Raw genomic sequence first — 18,065 nt, 5'->3', positions numbered from 1 at the left:
GCCTCCCACGTGAACGTGGTCGAGCCGATTCAACTAGCATAAGCATAACTCGATACACGTTCACTTCATGTCTATGTAAAACAAAGGGGCATTTCTTCTACGATAACTTTGCAACCGCGATGACATCTTTCTTTCCACTATTCGGATTCTGCTTGCTGTTCAGCCTCTCCGAGTGTAAACTCAATGAAGTGCGGCCACATCGCGACGTGCTGAGGGAGTTTTTGATCGCTCAACCAACGCCCGAGAGTCAAGAGTTGGCAAAGGCGGTTTGCAAAGTAGAGTGTCTCAGGGATTGCCTCAATACTTTACAGGCCAAAACAAATAAGGACAATATGGTAAGTCGTTATATAACTGCTAATGCTTAGTAAACCATATTAAGGGCATAAAAGTTTCCCTTTGTCCTGAGATGGAAAATTAAAGTAATGCCGTGAAATACAATTTCATACCAAGTAAAGTTTTATGCATTTTTTCTTGTGTGAATGTTCCGGTTTCACTTACGCTACTATGTTAGTATTTAAACAAAGTGAAATGAGACCTTTTGATTAAATAATAGTAGGTTGAATAAAGTGCGGACTAAATGAGTACATTTGAACAAGAGGTTAATCAACTCCTTTGTAACGGTACCTATATTTCCATAATTATATGAACTTCTGGTGGATGTAACATCGAATGAAATACATAATACCAAGGATATGTACAATCGTGGGACCGAGGCAAGAGTAATAAAAGTTGACATATTTGCGACTTATGCAATGATAAATAGCCGTATGAGCATTGTTAACTGAATGTCAAGTAGTGCCATTCAACACACAGCTCAACAAATTTATTACATCTCACAGAAGCGTTGAAAGAAATCTGACTTATGGAAGTGAAGTAGTCACTGCATGAAACATCACAGGTCACTGAGAATAATCGGAAATCGTTTTTCATCGTGCTGTTTAAGTCACCTCGTCGTGACCATTTTTATTTGATCTTCGAAAATTGTCTGTGACTGATTTATGTATACCAAAACTCCAGGCTTCATGGTACTGGATTTGCAGGCATGTAGAAGGCAAGTGTAAGTGTTGTAGGACCTAAGTCACCAGGGTAATTGCGATATCACGTATGTGCACAGAGGATAGTCTTTGGAAAAACTTAGGGCCTAGTCAGAACGATGGACCAACTCCCCTTGGTAAAGAGGTGACACTTCCCCTCCCGGTTAATCACAAAAACCCCAACTGCAGGAATGTCTATTCGTATACAACGTGCCACTAAAGTAGAAAATTTCTCATCTATGCAAAACCCTAATTTCAGACACTTTGTGGGGGGCTGACTGTAATGTTTGTCAAAAATCCTACTTATTTTTAAAGTTTTTCTCTTCGAAATGAAAATTTGACAGAAGTTTTAAATAACAGAAGGTAATTTAGACTGATTTTTTATATTTGTCGATCGTCGCTTATTGTCTGATGCAGTAGTGACGCCTTACTAAAGGATTGATAACGACTAAGGTTGCATCATGAGCTGTCAGCACAAAAAAACCAGTCTCATCAGTTCCGTTATCGAGTAATTTAAAGTCTAACTTATCTCTCTTGATGGAACAGGAGACTACACGCAACTCAATTCTATGTGGAATGACTTTAGAACTATACGCTTTTGAGAATTTTGCTAAGAATTAGTGCCATCGATTTGATGTGGACGCGCTCTACTTCGGAAGTCGATGTTTTGGAAAAAGGATGGACAAACGAATGTTTCATTCATTTGTGCTAGGAGCTTCCATTCCAAACCAAAACAGTCTCTCATTTCTTCAACATACTCCATCTTAATGGCGGATGCCATTAATGTGTAAGCATGGATCTCCTCACCTTGCGATTATTTGCGTGGTCTGGGCGGCCTATCCGCGACTGAAGAAGCGTAAACCAAAGCATAGGGGGATTTCGAACTAAATTTTTTTTTGACAAAGAGCAAAGATTTTTCTTTCCCAAATCGAGTTGTTGTAAATTATAAGGAATGCTGCTTTTTATTCTTGAACTGGTTCAAAAGTCTGAAAAAGTGGTCTTTTTTGCGTACTTAGTGAGCATCGGGAAGTTACCTCTGGGAGCAGTTTTAACTGTGAGCAGAGTAATGGTATCGAGCGACCGTAATTTAACTACATCACCATTTACGCACATACATGTGTATCACAGGGCTTACAAACGTGTAATTTTTGAAGTTTACAAGAAATAAACCTGACAATGGCTGATTAGTTAGATCGATTGACACATACACGGTGGGGTGAGTGCTAACGCAGGAGTTAAGGAAGGGGCTATGAAACGTAAATAGTGGAACTGCACTTCTGTCTACGTTCTGGACATTGTTTAAGCCTCTGAAAGAACATTTTCCAGCCATTATATTTTTTGCTCACTGACATTCCATAAACCTATGCCTTGACACCGTAAATGGAACATAAGTGCGTAAATTACATGCATGCATTTAAAAAGGGATAAAAATGGAAGCTCTGCATTGAGGAAACCATTTGATATCCCAGTTTTACTAATTTAAAATATCGTTACGATTGAAAACTACGAAGATTACTACGAGGGCAAAATGTCATCGCAGAATAGTTGGACTTTAAACGGATCGCAGTGTGTGATCATAAATTTCAATATGGCATGAAATTACGCATTGACACTTTATCATCAACTTGTGCACATTTAAATGATCAAATAATAGAATTCCAACCTTTTTTTCCAAAATTGCGTGAAAGTAGCATACATGTTAGGATGCTTTATCCTTCTTTTAGAGCAGCAATTCTGCTACTTCGTTCGGAGTTGTTTGTCATAGATAAAACTTATAGTGATGCGGTGCGTGTGAAAATATCTAAAAGAAATTAGGAAAAGATCTGAAACTGTAGCACCTTCAGGATATGGCAAATCACTTCAATTGTCAGAGCAGTAAAAACTCTTACAAATCTTGCTAAGGTGACTCATTGACACCGGAATGAGGAATAGCCTCAAGGTTGACTTCTTGGATGAAATATCCAGGCTCCGCTGAGAACTACCGTCAATAAACCACACTTGCTAGGGGTTTGCATTGAAAGTTAACTTGATTTTAATGATTTTTAAATCAACTGCCATATAGTCAAGACTGAGTAGGCTATGGGATAAAATTTTTCGTATCTAAAAACTCCTGCCTCTGTGCTCCCCGCTTATTACTTTGCCGTATGACGTCAGAACGGCTGTCACCAAGTTCATGTGTAAGGGCTGTTCCTGTTGCCATCTTCAGATGTTGCTTCGCATTCAAATTCCAACACGTACTTTCAAATACCAAAATTAGCTCGCATCTTAAGGTACAATATTGATACTTATGTCACGGGAAGAGCATGAATTTGTTTCATGTTTACCAAGTTGAAATAGACACGGGTAACAAGTACTGCAGTTTTACTTGTCAGTAGAAACAGAAAGACCGAAGCAGAACGAACCGGACTATTGTGTAATTTCAACATCAAACTGTACGTTTGGCTTCGTGGTTATATGCTTTCCCTCAAGAGTAGTTATAATGAAAGTGAAAGAGTTCGCACATCGGCCAATCGCTACCACTATTAGGAAAACTGGCTATCACATACTTTCACCTAGCCATCAGGCAAGCATACATAGAATGCTTCGATTCCTATTGGGCCCTTTTTTCATAATTGTGAGAAGGAATTGCAGACATCTTGGTTCTTTTTTACCTTCTTACATGGCACACATCCACAGCAATGGATAACTAGTTCTTCATCTGCATCTGTGCCCAAAAGCCACAAGGTATATTTTTTGATGCGGTATCGCCTAGAGTGTTAGGCGACGCCTTTTCACAGGACTTGACGGATTGCACAATGCGCGGGCAAAGATAACTAGGCATAGTTGTTAGCGTTTCCTGCAAAGGCAGTAGGATTGCCCAATGTGCACTGGCCATTCCCTTTGTAAATGCTCCGAGAAGCTATTTAATAGTTTTAATTTTCGTGTTCTGATAGTATCAGTGTGAGGAAATCAACACGTTTATTTAGTGTCAATGCAAATGTTTGATGAAATAAGTATTTATTGGAACACTACAGAAGAATAAAAGCAGTATTCTCCTTAATCATACGTCTGGATTTGACAACAATCTAAGGCACTGGGAAACTGGAAGAGATTTTCACTTTTTTTGTTGACGAATCCACATTCAAACAACATGTTAGATTTGAACTTGACATTATAGGCTAGCATTACTGATAGCTTTCTCATTCGAATCAGGAAAAAGGTTTGTAGCAAGATTGTTGGTAGTGAGTACGCAGAACCTTCTTTTGGAAGTAGCAAAGTGGAGAAGTTCAAGCAGCCTTGACTGCGTTTCGCTTTGTTAAACTTAAGTAGTAAAATAAAATATCTAGCGGTTGATTTGAAGAAAAGTTGGACCTTTTTTATTTTTACTTGCTTGGTTGCTGCCTCCATACATCATTTAAAGCCTTTAGACGCGTACAAACAATCCGCATTAATCATCGTTAGAGTAATTTTATGTGAAAATTCAAAGTCTGCAATCTTTTCAAGGATATATAAACAGCTAATAATTTTAATATTTGCAAATCGTTTCTGCATCTGTGTTTACTATAGGACTTAAGGAACCTTTACAAAAGATGGTAAAAATTGGCATTTGCAAAAGTTTGAAGACTACGCGCTTGATGTTCATTTTAAATGCTGTGCCAATTGAATTCCTAAGTGGATCAAGCCCTCCCCACCCAAAAGTCAAGTGGTCCGCTGTTCTACCTTCCTCTGTAAATGCTTTTTTGATTTAAAAGGTCGTTATTGTGCCTTTACATTTACAGAATCAGATTATTCTCCATATATTTGACGGGAATTATATGACTTACGAAATATTGCCATTGCATTCGGGTTAGTAGTAGTAGTTAAATAAGTAATTTTTCAGTTATTATTGGCAAACACATTGAATTGTAGTTAGGGGTAGATACAAACCCCAAAAATTAGTCCACAAAATCATTGCTTGCAATACTGATGCGCATCAAATATCAAAGGATGGAGTTGTACTTGTTTTAATCTGTCTAGCCTCTCAAGCAACAGCAGTGTACTACACTTACTCGCTCAATCAGTTTATCTTAGACTGTTTTCAAATTTTGTGTCTGTAGCTTTCCACCGGCTATGCTGGCCTTCTATGTCGCCGATAGATGAACGCCTTCTAAAATTTGTTAGGTAACTGTTATGGTTTTCTGCTCATCATCTCTTCATATTACTTATCAGGAACTTATTATTATTTGGGAATACCCTATGCTGAAGTTATTTTGTCCTTTAACTAAACAAAAACCATCTTTAAAATAGGCAATCCATGTCTACGATGGATTTGAAATAGGCCTGTGCGGTAAAGCAGCACATAGTAGCAAAAGGAATCCTTTGTTACGGAGAACCTCAAGCCATAATAAGGATTAACTCTCCTTTGCAAAGTAATAAACGTTTTGTTAATTGGTTGCAAACGCTGAAGCCTCAGCACATAAAGTACTCAAAAAATCGCCTCATTTTGGCTTGAGGTGCTTCGCTATGAAAATGAGAATTTGTACTTTAAATTGGATTTTTTCTTCATTCACTTGGAATGACTGCAACTAACGTTATATTCAGAATTCATTTTAAAGCGAAGTGTAAGTATTCCCCTACCTAAAGTTCCTTCACTTCCTCGGGGAATACTGATGATTTCCCCGATTAATCAAGCAGTGCGTACTCCAGACAGCCGTGCGTCATTTAGGCACTGCATCCTTAACACACCTTTAGTCCACTTTTTAAAAATTTTACGTGTAGGTGAGTGGCAAAATGACACATTACATGCATTCCGCCCCTTGTATGTCCAGACACCACTGATTCAACTTATCCCCAAGGTCTAGTAGGTACTTTGTCATTTAACTTATTCAAACATCAAAAACAGCTACGAAGAAAGCAGGAAAGCTTTCCCATGCGAATTCATTTTGCACGGACTCCCCAAGTTACAAGTGGTAACAGGCGAGAAGCGAAACATTTTAGGAGCTTCCATAGATGTTGCAGTGGGAACATTCGGGGCTTTGCCAGTTTAAGGACAATAGTACTGTGATTTTATCGACCTAGAAGAACTAAATTTCGTTGAATGGTGTTACAGTTAGGTCTATTCTTTATCGACCCCTTTTGAATAAAGCGACAGTCCTTTAATAGATCGTAAAATGGAGTATCATTATAACGTAAATTGGTAGATGATTAGTTCGACCTTTTCGCTAACATGCAGTTCGCTAAGGAAAGTACACTTTATCACGACGCCGCATTTTTACTCTAAGGATGATCCGCAAGTGGCCGATGTTTATAAACAAGGGCTGTAATTTGTATCCTCCAAACGTAAACTCTTGAAAAGTGTTTTTCAAAGACTTCTTGTCTTCCAATGTAGAAATCACTTATTTGAATACTGAATAATTCCTATTTCTCTTCAGTGATTGGATGGACAAATGAAGGGGACGTTGAAGGGTCATCTACCCTCACTTTTATTTTTGTTCAGCTGCTTTTGAGAGATCTTTTTCAGTTACACTAAAAACTGTCACAGGAACCGTCACCCTAAAAACTGGCTTATAACAGGAGCTTTTTCGTGCCCCGATTGTTCACAAACCGGTAATTTATAAGAAGTAGATACCGTTCCACCTCAACTAACAAATGAGTTTCCCGCAGCGTCGTCTGTAATATCCCAATAGCCTGCTTTGCTTTGTTCTGCTAATCCGTAGGCCACTGCTGTAGATGATTTTAAACAAGGGCACATTTTATCCGCCCCTAACCCCAATTTTCCAGTCGTTTAGTCATCATGATACCTAGTGAATCGCAAACATTGCAATCATTATGGAAGTTTATGACAGTGAATATTAAAAGTTAGCAGATAGCAAAATTCCTTCACTAATGGTTATTTCCTTGAGATCTTAGCAGCAAATTCAAAATTCATAATTCAGACATTAGATTTAGTCGCCAAAATTGCCATTTAAAATGGCTACCCTTCCCAAGAAGTCCAAAGTTGTACAAGAATCTTATTTTTCTAATCTTTTTAAAAGATGGCATATTGTCCCAAATAGAGTAATTGATTGAATTCACGGTGCGTATACCTATCTGGTGGTGCCGTTGCTTTAATTTAACAAGTGACATCGGGTCGCCTTGTATTGCGATACCTCGCCACACTAAATTAAAAGATACTTGCTTACTTATAAAGAAAATAAGTACTATAGATTACCAGAAATGATTAGAGCTTGACGTCACATTCATCATTCATAGTTGTCTAAGTAAAATTATGATATGCAGATTTCTCAATTATAGATCACTTAGTTTAAATAATCTAAGCCATAGCTCATCACTTCTTTCAGATAAATGATTTCACCTCAAAAATATATTTGTATTACTTCATAAGTAGATGACAAGTGTTGACAATTCAGCGAATCAAATGTCTAATTTTGATCCCACATATGAGAAATGGAGCCAAAAAAGCTAATCGGAAGATCGTTATACTGCAGATTAAGGTACAACTCTTTTGAATTTCTAAACTAATCTTCAGAAAAACTCCTCGAGTCCAATTCAGTTTTGGAACTAAATTATTGGCAAAATGCACTCCTCGAAACTGTTTGTCTGTATTTTAGGCCAAAGCAGTCCTTGAAGAGCTTAGAAAAACGCCTGTCAATGTGCAGTCGGAGTGCCGTCGTCTTTCACCAGCTTACCTCTTTTACAACGAGGTGAGCAAGACGCATCTCCATTTTTACAGAGGTTAATTTGAGCGCCTACCGTTTGACGCCTTTTCAGCCATGTTTTCTGACCACTTATTGCCAATTAATCACCCCTGATTTTGCTCCTCCTCTTCCCTTTCTCCCATTTTTATCCCAACCCAATTAGTGGAAAGCGGGAACACGACGCTTAGCTAGAGCGGTTGCCGCCTCTCAATATCGTACTTACATGACAAGCCGTGCCAGCCCCCTCTCCTCTTGAGCCCGGAACTTAGCCCTGCACTCGGGTGACTCCCATCACAGGTTCGAGTAAAAAAAATCTTTTAAGCCCAGAGAAGATGTGCCTTAGCTTACATTTGCTCTGGAAAGTTGATGATGTATGGATGGGATGAGGCTTGTGAGAAACACACCTTATACCTAATACAAAACGGTCAAAATTTAGCTTCGAAATATGATGTATAGGAGGTGGCCACTAACACCATATTCAAAATGCGGAAAGTTCTTATTAAGTATATGACCGGAACGCAGTGAGATTTAGCGAGTTAAAAAAGCAGTTGAATTGGGCTCGGTCAGGAGGTGAGTGCATTATTTCTGAGCCTTGAACAATAAGGAATGCGCTAGCAAACGTCATTTACTATGGAAATGTATGTGTCATACCAATCCCATGATCCGCAGGATTTTTCTGAGTCCATATTATTGTTAAATGATGTAAAAGTTTGGAGAAGTATTCGACGCTGGTTTGGCTATTGCAATTCCGTTCTTATGTTTAACTGAAGATGATTTCACTACTGCGATAATATTCGAAATTCGCTTTAGAACCACAATTTCTTTTTATTCCATTTAGGTGTTACATTCCGTTAAACCATCTAAATCTGCGTACTTGGTGGAAGCCACTTGTGAGTAGGGGATATCTTTCTCCATCTTGGTAGCATTATTCTGTTTGAATTGTACTCTACCAGCAGAAGCAAAAATGCAGATGTATTTTCTTTTCCTCTTTAAACTCGATCTCGTACAAACTATCTTTAAAAAGTGTTTGCGTGGAGGGATGTAGGAGTAAGAGGTTTTTTTTTGCAAAAGACTACACTTGCTTCATTGGGATGCTTTAACGCAATTTCACCCTCCCCAAAAAAGCATCAACTTCAACTTTCATCATCCTACACGCGAACTCAATTTACCAGTGACGCTATGGTCGTTGACAATCATGTTTGGTTCAAGTGATTAACTTGAGTAATTTCTTTAGTTTTATTAAGAGTGGGATTCTCCACTTCAAAACCCCGATTTGTAACACTATTAACTCAATCTGTGTATTATTTACTAATAACTTTAGTCATCTTTGTGCGTGAGGCTGCAATGATTACTTAAGTATTTATAGTTGTAGAAATGTTCTTTTTTCCTTGATTCTTTAGTGTGAACGAGCCTGCGACACCGACTTGGCTTATAAGGAGTGTGCAAAGGGATGCGCGGTAAGACTCAGCATCAATGCTTTAGGTCTAGACTAACGTCGCATACATTCCGTTAGAGTAGTTGAACATACCCTTCATGCAAAAATGCACAAAACTGCACTTATTAGACACATGCCAATTCCCTGTAGCTGTTACTTGTTCGGTTCATATAGTCCGGTTTTAAGTCGCGAGTTATCATAACGAAATCCTAGCCATGTATCTTCAAAACTTACGTGGAATGAGTTGTCTGCAACCAAAATACGACGTGGCTAAACCAGACACATGCTTCACCAACTCATAAATGTGTTATTTACATTCTATTTCTTTCCGTAATGACAAAGGAAATGACCAACTTATGTGTCATTGATCAAAACGGCAATACTCTACACCAACTAGACATTTCTGATATTACCCAAAACATCGAATCTTTATAAATCAGTAAACACCGAAGTTCAAAATGAATTATTAACACGTTTTACTGATTCATGCTGACCGCAACCTTTGTATATTAACGCCTTTGGCCAAATAAACCAAAATTTTTGATTGATTTAATCTGCCCTAGTAAGATCCAACTTTTAGCTTTTAGAGAAAAAGCTCCACCTATCCATTGTGGTTTAAAATATTTTAGAATGGATCCTAACCTACTTACCAAAACAATGGTAAATTCCTCACCAATCATATTGGGTTCTGGAATCTTAAGCTTAAGTGAAGCTTTTACAAATATTGCATCTCCTTTGTAGTGGCACACAATACAAACCTACAGCCAGTCACAATCTAATCAAATTAACGGACTGGATACTAGGATGAGAGGTTTATGCGATTCTAAAAATTAACCGACCTTGTCCACGGGCAGCAGGATTTCCAACAAATCTAATGGAGATAGAGATCGAGACCGGCAAATTTTATCCACAGAAATGCCTTAAAACCAAATTGGCTATAAGCCGTGTAAATCTTGCAAATCTTCCATATTTAAGTTAAAAATGTAAGTATATGCGCAAAACTTTGCTGTTATTCATTTTCTTCCTCCTTTGCCCATCATAAATCAAAATACCGTCTCCAGTATAGGTTGGGGTGGTGTTTATAGTGGGATAAAATGCATGAGTTATATAATCGTCTGATTGAGTGAAAGTAGAAAAAAATTCGTAAGGATTCATGTTGATGGGAATTTTCCCTTCCATACTGTTAAAATGAACTGCTCTTGACATTTACTGCTATTTCAATTGCCTCCATTAGGTTGAACTAAATGTCAGCAGATAAAAGGCGACTAACATCATCAAAATCTAATAAGCACATAAAACTCTACGATTTAAAATGCACATTTCTCGACAACAGAAAATGGTTTTAGTGAAACATTCATTTAGTTCAATTTAACTTTGGGACCGTTTTACTATTTCATTGTATTATTATGTCAAGTTGTAGTAGACGCAAAAATCTGATCCAGTCCTTGAGAAGGTCGATAATGATCCAGTGTTTATAGAATGAGAAATCTTTTCCTCCTCAAGCTTCACCTATTTTGATGTTTTGGGTAGTTGCTAAAAAAGCGTTTGTATGGACAGTCTGAAATAATTAGTAGAGCTGACGTCAGTAATGCTGGCTTGTACCAAAACATTACTTTTGCAGCAAGACAGTTTTTAGCCTTGTGAGATACCTTCCAAATCTTTTTAAATTGGTGGCGATTTTCTGCATATGCTTCGCCATGTGAATGGAAAAATTGTACAAATTTTAGTCTGGGGAACTTCAGGAAGGCTGGGCCTGTCACATAGGGTGTAGAAAGCTGGACACAGCGATGAAACATCGCTTCGGCGACTGTCCATCCACTGGTGCGTTGGAACCTAAGGAGGGGAGTGAGCACTGGCTGTCTCTACGTGACGCGGGTGCCTCTGCGCCTCCCTGTATCTTGGATTTGGACTGCCCGGGGAACAAAAAATGCTGCTCCAGGATCTGCATGGTACCCACTTTTGGCGATGGTGAGAAGCACTGGGTTTTGAACTGACCACTTGACACTTTGGTCTTTTAGCTTCTCTCCATGAGGTTTGGGACCTTATAATGGTAGTGCCGTTCATTTGGTGGCAATCTATCGTCTGCTCTAAACAAGATGTCTTATTTGCTTGCCTATTTCATAAATGTGACGAAACTGATTCCAATCACATGTGCAAATGTGTTTGCTGGATCTTCTTCACGTTTGGCCGAAGTGTGTGGGGAAGCGTAGGCGTACGACGTGCATGCACCAGCCCGGTGGCTGGCTAATGGAGGCTATCGCAGGCTGTTGCTAAGCCTGAGTCTGTGTACTTCAGCGGTTCCATTTACACGCACCTTTAGCAGTACACTTAGGGTACATCTTTGCTTGATATGATCCAATCCGGAAGGAGTGAACGAGGCCACAGCTCTCCAAAACGCTTAGACATCAGCCGTATTAAGGCTTCTGGAAAGTCGAGCGGAAACGCTCTTCTGGGGCTGCAGGCACCCCAGAATACCACTTATTTGTTCATTCACACAAAACCCGATTCTTTGGATAGCTAAATCAGTTATTTAAATCTTTTACAACTATTTGTTCTTCAGTTACACAATGGAACCAATTAAAGAGCTTAAATATATACTATATGTCAAATATCATAAGTTTAACTTGAAACAGTGCGGTTTGGTTAAAACTGCTGGTCTGCTGCGCTTGACATTCGTTATTGCTTTTACTTTTACTTCCCATTGTAGGCCTTAGATTATGTTTAAAACGTTTTAGTTCAAAGAACATCCTTACCAGTAATAGGTCAGGCTATTTGCTGCCGCCTTGATTTGATGATAATTGTTTTTATATGAGCTAAGGATATTCACCATAGTCATCGAAGTGGGTACTTACCTCTCTAAAAGGGAGCAGCCGCACTCTTTAGACATACCAGAGCTTGTCCAACCTCCACAAATCACGGAGGGGAACAGGCCGCGATCATTCGAACTGACCTGGAATGTTGCTGGTGAAAACAAACCCTCGTTTGCGGAGCCAGTCATCTACGTTTTGCAAGTACGAACGTATTTTGGTCCAGAGTTTGATCCAATGGCTGCTAACGCCTGGAAGACTCTCACCATGGTGCGTCATTACCCTATTTTTGCCTAGTAAAGAGATGACGACTTCAAAGGTTGTTATAGAATTAATTTTACCAAATTAAAATTTCACGTTGATTTTCTTTCCGTTTTCTTTTGAGAGACAGGCCATGATATGTTCGTTAATAATTTCTGGTACTGTACCATGAAAAGTTGGTAAGCAAAGTCGTCCTTTTAGACAACCATCCCGGGAGCTCGGCTGAGTGAACCAGATGTAGGTTGGTGGTACCAGTATCGAATTGCAGCCGTGAATCGTTTTGGATCGAGGGGATTTGGTGATTCAACTACACCACCAGTTCACCTGACCAGTCAACTCCCACAGGCGGCATCGGCGCCCCGACAACTCGTGGATGGCGTATGGCGGTTCCAGGCAGACGGGGGAGTGCATGTCCGCATTGAGTGGAAAGCCCCGACAACTGCTGTCATCCCAGTCACAGAATATCGGGTAAAAAGTGTGCCAATTTACTCCTTCATTAATTCATTTTTCAGACGTATTCAACAGACACATGTTTAAATTGACCAAAACCTCAGGAATTACTTTTTACAAAAGAGTTTGCACGCATTCTAAGACAAGCTGTTAACTTTTTGCTAATAGATAGCTGTATTTGCAGGAGACTACCAACCTTTATGATGTACATAAAGGAAGTAGAGGGTGTCAGTATCCATTCATTGCATGATCGAAAACGCACGAAAGCAAAATGTTTATCTTGGTTCAAATTCAGTCTAGATCAAGGTAGTAATATGTTGCAATTTAATTTAGTTACATTCCTTGGGTGTGTGTATTTGCTTGCCTAAAGTAAAGCCATTGTTTTCGGCCACTATTTAATCGAATTAGCAGCTTGAATGGCTGAAATTGGTGTTTGTCAACCTCTGCGTTGTACCCGTTTCTGCAATAAATAATCTTTTTACTTGACTTAAATTATTTTTTATTACTTAAAAATTGTTTGGTTGAACTGATGATTTTGGTTCTAGATATCTTGGGCACCCGAGGATTCTTCGTCAGATAAACGCGCAGTGTTTGAGGATAAAATGTCAACATTCCTCCACATCGTGCCTGCTGTGAGTACATTAGTATTGGTCCTGCTGACCGCTATGGATGCGATTTCTGTGAAAGGCGATTAGGTCCTTCAATAGCTGCTGCCAGGTTTTTACTATCGATGGAGGGCTATTAATGAATTAGCCCTCGTTCTGAAAAGCTATTTACACTAGACAATCAACCACTTTTGCTCAAATAAAATTAATGCTTTTAAATGAGTCAGTCGCAATTAACAAACTCTTAGTTAAAGGGTCTAATTTTTTTCTTGAATCTTCCTTTCCATTCACTTTCCATCGATGCATTTAAAGTGCTTTTTTACAAATTTTAATTCATTTGTAAACCAAATGACACACTAAAAGCCCCATAAATTAGTTCTGGAAGTAGAGACATGTGATTAGCAATTTATTTTGTACTTATAAGACCCCTTTGAGAGAACATAGCAAATTCTTCGTTTATACATCATCAGAAATATTTAGGGCACAACATTTAAGGCTCTAAATGTTAGCTGTGAAATGGTTAAGCAGATTGCAACGAGATGGAGTCGTAGAGAATGGTGCATTATGAATTCCTAACTAAACTAATTTAGAGAGCAATGTTCAGTGCAGATTTTTGATTCACGATAAACAGCATAGTTCTCCGTGAAACAAGCGCTCATTCGCAAGAGATGCGATTTGGCTAACGTTTTAACAAGCATCAGCCCTTCCTCTCCTTCCAGTCACGCTTTTTTCGAATATCTTGCCCGATGGTGTGAATCATCTGATAGGATCTGGTGCATTCCCACCCCCAACTGTGTGTGTACGAAGCCATTATGGAGATACCCACACAAACCACGATAATACGTGGCGTTTTAAGGAGTATTTTGATTTTCGTAAGAACCACAAATTGTTTGTTGCACGCAAAACTAAATTCATGTAAAAATCAACCGCTATGTTTATTCCTGGCCTCTAGATAAAATCCAATTCGTTGAAAACATCAGCACACAAAATGGAGGCCCTTCTTGCTAACTGTTATTACTCACCTAATTGCCAAGTTGTCCGGTCTTTTTTAATCCTTGAACTTCAGAATTCAATACCCTGATGCTCGCATTCAGTCTTGACACAATTTATTACAAAAGCATTTTTTAATAACCTGTTTATATCAAAGTCGCTTACATTGTCACATTTTGAGAGGAGTCACTTTGACTAGGAATTTGTTGGAAATGGTGTAAGTTTTGTCGAGCATATTATTTATTTGTCTTCACTGCTGAATCAAAAGTTACTTTCTGACGCCCACTGCAATGATAATAATGGTGGGTCCACTGAATGTTCAATGCCGCAGTAGGAAACTTTGTACTTGCCAGTGCCTGTTGAGTGTTCTTCCTATTGTTCGCTACTAGTTGGACCTTCTTTAGGTTACTGGCAGTCATAACGGAACACTGCCTTGTACTAGTTTTGCCTGACAAGTGGCAAGTTTTAGTGACGTGCGGTTTGGATATTTTAGAGTCAGACGCACTATCTCCTTCGCAATCTCAAGGCAAACATGTCCTACCACATTCAAGTAAGTAACTGGCTGAAACAACGCGACCGTGAACCCCTGCAAAGCACATCAAATATAACGGCAAAAATTAGTTGGTTCCCGTTTGCCTAAGTCACTTTAGGTGCTCATGAAAATCACTGTTAAATCAAACTATGTTTAAAATTACTTGTATTAACTTTGAAACCCCCTTCATCCCTCTAACCATTCAACAATGAATTAGTAAAATTTCTAAAAATTTTTGACGGTAGGAGTGTGTGAAAGCCAAACAAAAATCAAAACTTCCTATCTTGATTTCACTTTACTAGCGGGGTTCATTTGGCTACGAGTAGCCTCGAAACTTTTCAGGTACAGGCAATTTCCTCGTGGGGATCAAAGACTTTTACCTCTGCGCCAGCGTCACATTTCATCATAACTCCTGAACTGCCAAAACGGGAGCCTTACTATCAACACCAAAGCTATCCTGGGCATGGTGTTAGCAATCTTGGTTACGGTAAATACTATCGGAGTTGAAACGGAATAAAAAGTATTTCCTTACTGTAGGGAAACATTTATAAAATAAAAATATTAAAATCCAACAATCGATATGCCTTACCAAGAGAGCAATTGCCATTTTTATACTGGTGATTTTTTATTGCATGTTTTTATAGGTGGTACCCAAGTGCCCTGCAGCTGTGATAATGTCAGGGAGCGAGGTGGTGCCAGTAAACTTCAAATATCATCAAACTTTCGCCCTTTGCGTTTTCCGCAATCTCCTGGTGGTTTTCTTACGGTTCGATTTGCCAACGATCCCGGTGTTTCGGATGGCCAGTTTCTGAAGACTATACTTACGGTCAATGAGTTCGCAGAGAGTTACAATGCTCAATTTTCTGAAGGTGCTCCCTCATTTCTCTTCAGCCTTGTTTTGGCAAAGATTCAAATGGCATAACGAATAACGTAACCATAATTAAGCATATCTTCAGCCAGTAGTGTTACCCTTTGTGCGATGATTTTTGATGATCCCTTTTGTCTCAAAATGTAATCGCTTTGAAAATTCAAGTACGGTGCCTAATTTGGTTGCAATAAAAACAGTAGCCATTCTTTTAGCAATAATTTTGGATTGAATTCTTTGTACAATGAGCATGGTATCTGCTAAATAATATGTATCAGGTTAACATGCAATACATCTATCCAAACTATCTAAACTGCAGACCTATGGTCGTACATCGTGCTGACTCACAACATAACCCGATACCCTGAGCTCGGTGGATCGCTTAAGCCACCTACGCAAATGAATGGCAATTTTTACAAAATGTACTTTATGTGTTTATGAAGTCCTTACCAATAGTGTCTGCGTTGAATTGCTTGCAATACAACCCTAAAACCCCTCCAACTGGGAAGTTTATAGCCTAAAAATCCTTTTTAAGGAATTAGTTATGGAGGAAAAAAACCAGTATTTACTACCAACGTAACGCGCAATTATGCCGTTAATATTTGCTTCATCCTTATATTAATAAGAAATAACATCTGATAAAGCTGTACACTTTCATTTTGCTAACATTTCTAGTACTTAAGAGCCTTTGATGTAATATCTCTTGGCTGTCAAAATCATTAAATTATAGGAGAAAATCTCTCACCGAAACTTCTCACAATTCAGTGGAAGCAGCAGGCTTGCATAGAAACCGGCGAGCAGATATCAAAAACATTCATGCCCCTCAAACCGCTGGATGAATTTGGTTCGGGGTCTGCGGGGAGTGAATACAGCCGGTTCCTGATGCTAGAACCAGTGGAGCATGGAGAGGAAGTCGGTTTATTACCAGAGGGTCAGTTAACTCGAACCGGACGAGTGGAAATATCATCGCTACAGCTTAACTGCCACTACGCAATATTCGTGGCACCAAACAAACGCAAATCAAATGGTGCTACTCTGCAACAGCACACGGATCAGCCTCCAATTCACATCGGATGCTTATGCACTCCAGCCTGCTTTGATGATCAGTCAATACCATGGGCTTCTCATTTCAGCTGTTCCACCAAAGGTTTGTGGTTACCTTGCAAATAGAAAACATTGAAATAGGCGAAGAACAAATATTCTTGTCCATCGAGTGACCAAATTAGCTGTCAAAATATTGTACTTCCGATGTTTTGTTTTAGAAGCTGATTTGACACTCTGTAGTAGAATTCGACTAACGTCAACATATAATTATTTGCAAATGTATACGACAGGCTATTTGACCATTTCCTATCAGAATCGGACGCCTTACTCCCTCCAACCAATCTGCGCTCTCAGTTAGTCTCCGACACCTCCTTCATTTACAACATGTCTTGGCGGCCGCCCACAACTATGCGGCATCTGCGAAGCCCTCGACCCGACATTGGCCCTGAGCTCAATCTATCCGAAATTTTCTACAGGTGGGTCAAGCGATCTGCGGTCGGAAGTTTAAAACCGCGCATGCTGATCACGCGCCACTTTAATCCATGGTGAACTGTTTCGTACCTAACAGCCTAAAATCTAGATTGCCTTCATCCTCATGCAAAGCATTGCAGTGTAGCATTGCCTTTTAGTATTTAAATTCCAGTCAGGTGATTTACACAGCTGTGGCATTTCAAATTTGATATTGGTACGTCTTGCTAGAAGGCCACATCTGCGAATAACTCAATGAAGCGTATTTTAGCCTAAAACAGGTCACGAAAATCTAAACTCTTATCCAAATTATGAATACCTTTTTTGTGTCTCAGAAGTAAAATGTTTCTTGAACTCCGTTTTACGATGACTAAATGGGTGGCGGATTTGGAGGGCAAAATTAATTAACTTGGGTTGCAAACCACTTTCTTGAAGTAGCAATATACTCCAAATGCCAAACTTGGTTGTTTAAATGCGGCAAGCATTACATGTCTTCGACCAGATTGACTAAAATCTGTTTTGTTCATTTGAAAGTAAAGATCTTAAAGTCGTCTCTATGACACACAGCTGCAGATTTTTCCGATTTGGGTCAAATTTAGTTCCATTTTTGCTGTGATGCAAAGTTCCATTTGTATAAGTGTTATTTGATTTAGATAAAACCGTCGATAAGTTGATGGTTGATTGATTTAATGGAGCTAAAGTTATTTCTAAACCTCTTTTTCTCTTTCGTACCCAGTGAAATCACTTTTTTTCGTTTTTTGAATTGTTTAAAATGAAAAACACCCGGTTCTATGGCCATGTCTTTTAAGAAGAGAAGCTTTGTTTTAACTGGCGTTTTAAGTGATAAACATTGTCTTTGAACGACTTTAATTGGTATGCTTTACTGCTCTGGAACTTGTATGTTTCAAATAGTCTCAT

General features: G+C 39.0%; 1 protein-coding gene across 1 annotated transcript; it reads left to right on the top strand. All coding sequences in view use genetic code 11, as the record gives it.

The window, feature by feature from the left end:
- Positions 1-119: 119 nt before the first annotated feature.
- EGR_02458 (Anosmin-1) lies at positions 120-17,228 on the top strand (the record flags this gene model as incomplete). Its single annotated transcript, XM_024491707.1, has 12 exons — positions 120-335; positions 7,604-7,696; positions 9,091-9,147; positions 10,853-11,093; positions 11,958-12,202; positions 12,395-12,661; positions 13,189-13,275; positions 14,732-14,788; positions 15,113-15,257; positions 15,415-15,639; positions 16,366-16,782; positions 16,993-17,228. 12 exons carry the CDS (start codon positions 120-122, stop codon positions 17,226-17,228), a joined length of 2,286 nt encoding a protein of 761 aa, XP_024353858.1.
- Between the last annotated feature and the right edge of the window lie 837 nt (positions 17,229-18,065).

This window comes from Echinococcus granulosus (genome assembly GCF_000524195.1).
Source record: "Echinococcus granulosus chromosome Unknown EG_S00011, whole genome shotgun sequence".
Taxonomy (NCBI): domain Eukaryota; kingdom Metazoa; phylum Platyhelminthes; class Cestoda; order Cyclophyllidea; family Taeniidae; genus Echinococcus; species Echinococcus granulosus.
Note: the sequence above shows the minus strand (reverse complement) of the source record. Positions and strands in the feature narration are given on the sequence as shown.